Source organism: Aquarana catesbeiana, linkage group LG04, assembly GCF_042186555.1.
Source record: "Aquarana catesbeiana isolate 2022-GZ linkage group LG04, ASM4218655v1, whole genome shotgun sequence".
NCBI classification, from domain to species: domain Eukaryota; kingdom Metazoa; phylum Chordata; class Amphibia; order Anura; family Ranidae; genus Aquarana; species Aquarana catesbeiana.
Window position 1 is genome coordinate 43659517 of NC_133327.1, and position 10131 is coordinate 43669647.

Below are 10131 nucleotides of genomic sequence, written 5' to 3' on the forward strand. Positions count from 1 at the left end.
TTTCCCCATTGAAATAATTGAACAGGGATCCTATAGGCTTTCTTCTATTTTCACATGGGGATCTAGCCAGTAAATACGGTATGTTGTTTTTCAAAAGAACAAGCTCCCTTCCTGATGTATCTGTTTACAGGATTGAGACAAACCATTTACCACTGACAGGGGTGCTTACAATGATCATTTTTTTTATGTTCCTGTAAAACCTTTATCCCAAAAGGAAAAAAAATGTTGCTGTAACTGATTAGAAAGTGTGAGCTGGAGTTTGGCTTCAATGTGTTAATGTATTTAAATCTGCTAGTCCATCTAACACTCCCTTCACCCCAGGCTGTATATATACAGTATATTTGTTGCTTGCAAAAAATTTTTTTTCATGTCCTGGTATCTTATAAAAACATCCACAAGGTTCAGATTTGCTCTCAACGTTTTTATTTGTATAAAGACCGGCACAGCCAATGTGATTACATTACTATTTGCATCATAAATTCAAATACATTATTTTCTACTATAAACTAAAGAGTATTTCTATCACTTTTACATACACAGCTCTTGAATGTGCTTACAAACATGGCAAATTCCACAGAAGAAGACAATTATGAAAGCATTCTAGGACAGAATTTGTTTCTATCTGCCTTGCTTGTAATTTTAGTATTGGCAGGTCTGGTGGTGCAATTATTTATTGTGGCTGTTAATGTCATTGACTGGCGAAAGGGAAGCTCAATGACAGGTGCTGACAAAATGATCACCTCTATTGGGATATCAAGGATCTTCTTTCACACTTTACAGCTGCTGGAATTTTTTTTACTTTTTTACTTTGTAGAGTCGTTATATTACTTACCAGAGATTTTTTTATTTATTACAATGATTTCATTTCTTGGGCATTCCTCAGCCTTTTCCAACATTTTGTTATCAACTCTGCTTTCTATCTTCTTCTACATCAAGATCTCCACCTTTCACAATGTATTTTTCTTAAGTCTGAAGGCCATCATGTCAAGAAGAGTCATCTACCTGATTATTGCCTGTGTGACTTTGTCATTAGGATACACATCCATGAGTGTTTTGATTCCTTTTATGTCTTTTACTAATTTAACACAAAATAGCATTTCAGATATTAGGCAAAATCAAATACTGCTATATTATAGATTTTCAATGAGCATTTTACCTCTCTTCGTGTTTTTCATAACTTCAAGTTTTCTTATTATTTTGCTTTGTCTACACACAAGTAGATTGAACAATTGTGGAAATGTAGACACCTACCATAGGACTATAATATTCACTGCTTTATCTTTCCTGGTCGGTAGTTTTTTTTATTACAGTAGATTTATTGCAAATGTATCCATCATTATTGGAAATATCAGATTGGTATTTTATAAGGAACATTTTTCCAGCTCTACACTCTATTTTATTAATTTATGTAGCAACAAAATTAAGAAATCAGTTCTTCAGAATTGTCCATTTTGCAACTCACTGCTTGTTCAACAGGAAAGCTCCTGGACCTCACGCTAGAGAGCCAGTGGAGGTGACCCGTCTCTAACTAAAGGAACAGTGATGAACAATGCTGTCTTTTTAAACAGGCTCCAAGAATATTGTAATTTTTATTTTATTTTTTATTTGTGCATTTATTAGTCAAGTGGAGTGATTTTAATGACATACACAATACTACTCATTTATAATTGTATTTACTTTTGATGCCTAATTTTTAATTTTGTAAAGCTTTATTTTTTTTGTGCTTTTTAATTAGTAATTTTGGAGTCATTTTGATTTACATATTACAGTTGATTTACTAAAGTAGTACAGTAGTTCAATAAATTGTGTAAATATTCATTTGGATTATCCAGTCATATAAAAAATCAAGAATTCGATTTTTGCCCTGATACTGCACAAAGGACTTCACATCTCAGGACACTGTATTGTGCTGCCCTAACCTGCAGTTGCCGCCTTGGACCCGCCCATGGGGTCAGACAAGCTTATAGCAAACACCAGGCTGTTATACGTATGTGCAGGTGCAAGCCTGTCCAATGTGGACATTCCAGCCTCAGTGTCGTCACCTCCACTCCCGAGCTCTGCTTGATGCAGCCTCCTCAATTGGTCTCACGGAGGCACAGCCTTGTCAGTGATTAAAGTGTATGTATAAGCCCTCTGACATCATGGATACGTGCTGCGTCTGCGGTCAGGGGGATCCAAGTGGGGATGGTGGAGGAGAAGATATCCTTATATGCAGACGACTTGATCCTTTTTGTAAGTGATGTCTCCTCTTCCTTCCCAGCAGCTCTGCAAATAATAGACAAATTAAGATAAATTGGGACAAATCTTTACTGTACACTTTACACCCCTCCCACCCTCGCCCTCTTCTGCCCACCCCTCTTGTTTGGGTTTATGGATTTAAATATTTAGGGATACGAATCGGCGGGCTGATAACTACCTATTTTGACTTGAATTTGCTCCCCCTCCTGAATTCATTCTCTCAAAGGTGTATGGCTTGGGGTTCACTTCCTCTCACCCCGGTAGGGAGAGTTAATTTAATCAAAATAATTTTTCTCCCTAAGTTTCTTTACCTATTTGGAAATTGCCCTGTTCTTCTCCTGATGTCATTTTTTTAGTAAACTCAAGGCCATTGTTGCTTCCTTTATATGGTCGGGTAGGGTGCCTCGTCTGGCACTGACTACTCTACAACTACCAGCTACCCGGGGTGGCCTGTCACTCCCAAATTACCTGATTTAGTATTCGGCAGTTATTCTTGTAACAGCACGGTTGTGGTTTTCTGAGCCCACAGATAACCCTGCAGTGACCTTGGAGGCGGCTATAATGGGGTTGTACGCTACCTTAAGTAATCTGGTGTTCCGGGGGTGAAATCCCATCCTGGGGTTACAGGCTTAATGTGCATGGCTATATCGGTTTGGCACCAAGCTAGAGCAGCGTATCGCTCCCCTACGACATCGTCCCCTCTTATCTCTTTGTGGTGTAATCCGTCCCCAATCATAGTACCCTAGAATCAGACCCAGTGGAGCGTTTATTAACGGCAAAGGTCCTGATAGCACCTTTGTCTTCATTGTATTTTTGCCTTACACTGGCCTTTTCCACTAAATTTACCTTTTACTAAATTTATTTGAAATGGCAAGAAGACATACCTTCCCTTTCTGAAGAAGATTGGGAGACCTGTGTGTCCTCCTATGTGACAAATATGATTTTTGCTAGAGACCGTTTCCTACAGTTGAAATTTCTACATTGGGCTTATTATACACCACAAAGATTAGCGGCCATTTATCCTGACACTCCCTCATCACGTCCATGTTGTGGGATGTTGGAGGTGTCCTTTATTCATATGGTCTGGCCCTGTCTATCTCTACAGTGATTTTGGAAGCAGGTCCTGAATGATCTCAATCAAGTGGCGGAATCAACCCTCGAGTTAGACCCCAGAGCTTTACTTTTAAATATTTTTGACGACCCCACTCTGAGAAGGCATACAAAGTTGTTTCTAATATATGCCCTATATTATGCACGCAGAGAGGTTCTACTTAAATGGAAGGCCACATCACAACCCACTGTTTCTCTAAGGCGGAGCAACTCTGTTTTACCTTTGTACAAAATGACGTATGTTAACAGGAAGTGTCGAGTAAATTTAACAAAATCTGTTCCTCCTGGATAGACTCCTGGCGATCTATAAATATGGAGATTTTCCCACCTAGTCCAGAAGTGGATCCCCCAACTTTACTGCATTCGACCTCCAGTCTATGTATATTCTTCTTTCTTTGTCATCCCTCTTCTCCTTCTCCTTCTCCTTCTCCTTTTTTCTTCTTCACTGCGTCCTGCCCTCCCTCCCCTTCCCTACTAGGGAAATTTGCCTTGTCTGTTTATATGTGAATCCAATGTTCTGGTTTAGTCCTTTCTCCTGAAATCTTCAATGCATTTGACTATAGTTAAGTGCCCTGTTGGGTACGTTTTGACTGCTCTCCTATATTGTAATGTCTACATTTGTCCTATATGCATGTACACTTTTGCTTTCTTGTTATGCTGACTGCTATTACTGCTGACAGATGAATAATAAAGTTATTTTAATTTGTAAAAAAAAAAAAAGTGTATGTATAAGTACATTCTTTTTTTTTTTTTTTTTTTGGGGGGGGGGGGGTAGTCTAGTTAAAAGCCATGGCAGTTTTTTTTTGTTTTTTTTTTTTATCAGATTGTGACCTGTTGGGGAGATTTCCCTTCACTTCCTGTTGTAAGGACATGACAGGATAAGAGAGGAAATCTTAACAGTGAGACAAATTAATATGGACTTTACATCACTTTGGGGAGGACTGACTAAAACTGGAGCACACAGAATCTGGTGCAGCTGTGCATATCAACCGGTCAGCTTCCAGGTTTTATTGCCTAAGCTTAATTGAACAAACTGAAGTTAGAAACTGTTTTGTTATTTTGCACAACAGCACCAGATTCTGTGTGCTCCAGTTTTAGTAAATCTCCCCCTTTCTGTCTTAGTAGTCACTAGGACAAATAGACAAATAGCTATCTAGCCATGACACAGACAAAAATAAAAATCAGAGGTTCTAATCCGTCCCTACTCTATATAGTACAAAGCTGAAAATAAGGAAAACTAGTACTAGCTGTACATACACTTTAACCTTTTAATACATTTACATATACATTGATGACTCTTTTCTAGAGATGGGCCAAACACCCCCCCGGTTCTGTTTGCGCCAGAACCTGTTCATCGCAAAAGTTCAGAGCCGAACAATGAACCTCATTGAAGTCTATGGGACCCGAACTTAAAAAAATATAAAGTGCCCATTTTGAAGGCTTATATGCAAATTAGAGGGCATAAAATGGTATGGGGGTCTGGGTACTGCCCTGAGAGAAATGAAATGAAATCAATGAAAAAAAAAGTTTGTAAAAAAGATCATTTTCAAATGAGCAGTGATTTACTGATGCTTAAAGTGAAATTAAGTAAATATATATTGCCTTGGGAGTCCCCTTAGTCTGCCTGTAGAGTGGCACATATGTACCATGTACAGAACCTGCTGCAGCAAAAATGACATTTATAAAGCCAAAAAAAAATGACATTTTCCCTGCAAGCTTTCTTTATTTTATAAACAACGGCTTGGGGAGCCAGTCTGTTTGATGAGCCCACATTTAGAGAACTCGGAACAAAATTAGAAATTTTTCGGATAAATTCTAGTGTCTGTTTCGCAGACTTTCGCAGCTTTGCAGTCTGGGGGTCAAACACGCTGTGATCTGGTGCTAGCAGATGAAACTCTGGGACTCCTCAGTAGGATCTCCAAATATGAAGCATCTTGGGGGTGACCAAAATGACCACCAGGCTCCATAGAAACAAATTAAATCTCATAGTTAAGTTAAAAAGCAATTTTGTTGTGTAATCATAAGCGCCACTTACGAGATTGCTGAGACAAACAGGCATGAGACAGAGAATGAACTCCTCTGGGTTTGCTGTGGGCTGGCATGCACTTCACAGAGGGCGGAAGTGGTTGTAAAACTGTAAATGCGTCAACGCGTTTCACCCTTCCTCCAGGCCGTCATCAAGGACATTAATTGTTGTTGTCTATCATATTATATCCCAACTGCATGCGCTGTTTATATATAGATATATATCTATAGATATATATCTATATATATATATAAACGTATTTATCGGCGTATAACACGCACTTTTCCCCCTTAAAATCAGGGGAAAATCGTGGGTGCGTGTTATACGCCGATCCCCATTGTCTGGAGGAGCGAGCATCGCCGATATATACATAGCCGAGTTTATTGTGTACTCGGCTAGGCTCAGCTCCACTCGCAGTCATGCCCAGTCCTGCCATTGGACCTGTGTTATGTCCATCATAGGAGCTGGGCCAAGGGGCGGGACTGGGAGGGACTGCGAGAGGAGCCGAGAGCAGCCGAGTACACAGGACATCCGGCTCTGTGTATCTCGGTGGTGCTAATTTTAAACGATAAGGCTGCAATGACACTGGGCAAGGCTGCAAATGACACTGGGCAAGGTTGCAGATGGACACTGATCATTCTGCAATGATGGACACTGATAAGGCTGCATTGATGGGCATTTAAATGTAAGTTTTTTTCCCTTGTACACACATACATGTATATTTTATATATATATATATATATATATATATATATATATATATATATATATATATACATATATATATATATATATATATATATATATATATATATATACATATACACACACACAGTATATATATTTTCTTGCTTGGTGCCCTCACACTGTAACCCTATAGAGGTACTTTTGATGAAAGCAAGAATTGGCCTTGCTGTAAAAAAATGTATTATATGCACCAGTCAAACAGGTCTGGAAAAAAATGGTTCTTGGGTGTTAATTGTGCCCATGAAACCTATACCAAGATTTTTCTTCCAGATAAAATCAACACCCATAAAGCTAGGCAGCGTAGACAGTCTTGCATTAATTCCAGATCAAGTGAACACTTAATAGGCAACATTGGCATTAGGGGCTTGATAGCTGCTGCTAATCCAGGAATGATTAATTTTGATAAATATCAGCCGGTCAACTGAGTCTGTGCACAGACGCGTTCTTTTATCTGTCACAAAACCTCCGGCAGCACTGAATGCCCGTTTAGAAAGCACACTGGATGCAAGGCAGTACAGCAGTTCAATTGCATACTAGGCAAGTTCTGGCCAGTGGTCTAATCTCATGACCCAGTAACCCAGTGAATCATCAACTGAAATGTTCTTCATTGCTGTTTTTGCCCCTAGATAATATCCCACCATATGATGCAGACGCTGCCAATGGGATGTGGACACTGACAGCCCTGGGCATGAGGACTAAAAAAATTTTGAAATGCATTACTAGCTTTTCCATGAGACTGTAACCTACCAGAGTCTGGAAAGGCATTACACAAACTCTCCTTTAAGGTGTCCTCAAGATATTTTAACCTCTACTCCCTCTGTGGGGAAGGAATGAGTTTCAAGACTTTCCCCTTGTAATGGTATACAAGAAGGGTTGCCAACCAATAGTGATTCTTCTCATTAATACCACAAATTCTCAGGTCCTTTTGCAGGCTTTGAAGAATCCAGGTCATGCAAAGGCATGTGAAGCAAAGTCCTCATGGTCACTGAGGATTACAGTATCTGGAACTGCCTCCTCCCAGCCACATACTACTCCCAAGGATATAAAATCAAAAGTTAACCACTTCAGCCCTGGAAGAATTGGCTGCTCAATTTTGCGATACAACACTGTGTCGTTTTAACTGACAACTGCGCAGGCGTGCAGCGCTGTACCCAAACAAAATTGACATCATTTTTTTCCCACAAATAGAGCTTTCTTTTGGTGCTATTTGATCATCTCTGCGGTTTTTATTTTTTGCGCTATAAACAAAAAAAGAGCGACTGTCACCATTTGAGGAGGCAACAAGGATGGTGAGCCATGACAGTGCATGCATCAGTGACACAATCCCTGTTGTGTTCCCACTGGAGTAGACTCTGCGTGGCATTATGGACAGGGCACTTGAGGCAGAGCAACAGGGGGAAGAGGAGGACTTCCTTTGCTATCAAGGCCCGCTCAATGCAGACACCATTTTTGCAATGCCACAGAACACACAAGAGGAGAGGGAGGAGGATTCTGGAAGTTTTGGGGGCATTGAAGCAAAGAAAGGCAAACCTTAAGAGATTGTTTTCCATCCCCAGAACCCCTGGGAGTAGTATTGCATAAGGGTGGGGGGTGAATGTGGAACAACTATAGCCCTACATAGGTACCATCCCAAAAGAAGCATATAAAATCAAAAGTTAAAGTGAGGTAGGTTGGGACTTTGTGTGTGCCTTTGTAGGGTTTGAATAAAGATACCGTATATGCCACAAATTTAAAAGAAATGTATTTAAATTTTATTTTACATCTATTGATTAAAAGAGTATTACAGTCATACAGATACAGTTACTGTTAATTGGGTCCAGAACATGCTGATCCTGGTATGATGAATCAAAAAGTATTGCCTACACGTTTCGCTGGAAACCCCGCTTCGTCAGGGCCTTAGAATAGCACGAGTACAATAGAAATATTGCAGTAACCTAAGAATACAATATTGACAGAATTGTAAATCGATGTTAACAAATATTAACATTTTTAACCACTTGCCGACCAGCCGCTGTCATTATATTACAGCAGGTCGGCATTATCCCGCAAGCCATCATAGCTATACGTCGGCTCCTTTAAGCGGGATAGCAGGCGCCCGCTGTACTTCGGGGGGTACGATGCTCGTGACCGGCAGCCACGAGCGATCGCGGGCACGAGAGGCAGAACAGGGACGTGTGTGTGTAAACACACAAATCCCTGTTCTGTTCTGAGAGGAGATGCAGATCGTGAGTTCCTAATAGCTAGAAACCATGATCTGTCATCTCCTATAGTCAGTCCCCTCCCCCTACAGTTAAAACACAGTCAGGGAACACAGTTAACCACTTGATCGTCCCCTAGTGTTAACCCCTTCCCCGCCAGTGACATGAAGGAATGAAGAAGAAATTTTTTTTTTTTTTATTAGATGTGTTTTATAGCAGAAAGTAAAAAATAGTGGGGTTTTTTTCAAAATTGTCGCACTTTTTTGTGTATAGCGCAAAAAATTAAAACCGCAGAAATGATCAAATACCACCAAAAGAAAGCTCTATTTGTGGGAAAAAAAAGGACGTCAATTTTCTTTGGGTACAGCATCGCACGACCGCACAATTGTCAGTTAAAGCGACGCAGTGCCGTATTGCAAAAAGTGCTCTGGTCATTGAGCAGCCAAACCTTCCAGGGCTGAAGTGGTTAATATAAAAGACATATAAGATTTCCAAAACATAAGCATTAGGGGTTTATAGAGTATTCACAGATGCCTAAATATTCTTATAGTGAGATTAATATAACAATTCATTTTCTATCAAGAATTACGTACAGCTTATTTGATGTCCAGCAGTATCTCATAGACTAGGAGCAAGCCAAAGAGGCTCAGAGTCTTTTCAGATTATCAAACTATAGAATAAAGACTTATCTTTCAGTTAGTTTGTCTTATCAATTTATTTACCTTTAAACTGTAAAACTTGAAAAACTTGACATACTGGTCCAGTGGAGAACAAAGCCTAGGGAGCCTGTGGAGATAACCTCCCTGTGCTCACCGGGGGAATGGGCCAGACTCTTAGATGTGTATAATTATATCATGAATGTTTATGCTGGTATTAAGTTTATAAAGATAAATATACAAGTCAGGAGTTTTAACTAATGTGAAAAAATTGAATATTAAGAGATCATACCTGATGTTAGAAAAAAAGTCTTAGTATAATTGCAAATGTTCCACAATGGCAGATGCACGTGTAACTATGAGTATATAGTGGATCACTCTATCTTTAAATCCCCAATTTTCACAGTAGTATACATATAAAATGACCTCAGTGTGATCCAGCAGGAAAAAGGGGGAAAGAGAATGTCCTATTTAGGAAAGAAATTAACAGTCAGCAACCAAACAGAAGATGTTCCAACAAGGGGATTCTTATCTGTTTCACTTGGTATGCCTGTCTCCTTCCAGCGTCCCTGCAAAAGAGGGGGATAAGGCCCCTGAATGGAGGCTTGCACATGGGAAGATATATATATATATATATATATATATATATATATATATATATATATATATATATGAGTCCGCCATGATTGCCGGGGGAGAAAGGGGGGGATCATTGAGGCCACTGATAAACTAGGTGAGGCACATGCCGTAATCAAAACATGTGCCTCCATGATCCATTTCCCTGGCTTGCAGGTCCCCAGATGGAGAGTGTGTGGCAGAGAACCCCCAGCTGATGCGAGTCAGCATGAGGGAATCAAAACCACGCCTGCGAGCGAAGAGAGGAACCCAATTGGCTCAGCGCCGGAAATGACGCACACCAGATGTGTGTCAGAGGCGCTGTTTGCATTCCACAGGGGCGGAAGTGGGGAGAACCGGAAGTGGGTCAACCCAGAAGTTGACACATAACAGAATGCCAGTTGGAAAACATCTGCTCAGGAAACACCTCTGTAGGATTACAAGTGTCTCAAAATGTATGAGAAGTCCCGCTCATGGGGATTCGCACATAGCGGGGCTTCTAAATCCCTCAGCCAGTGGACAAACACGGGAGAGAACATGG

General features: G+C 40.2%; 1 protein-coding gene across 1 annotated transcript; it reads left to right on the plus strand.

Annotated features, from left to right (window-relative positions):
• The first annotated feature begins 557 nt into the window (after positions 1–557).
• On the plus strand, positions 558–9885 carry LOC141141152 (taste receptor type 2 member 4-like). Its single transcript, XM_073628856.1, has 2 exons — positions 558–1109; positions 9768–9885. The coding sequence occupies exons 1-2, from the start codon at positions 562–564 to the stop codon at positions 9883–9885; spliced, it is 666 nt and encodes a 221-aa protein (XP_073484957.1). The 5' UTR covers positions 558–561.
• Positions 9886–10131: the final 246 nt, after the last annotated feature.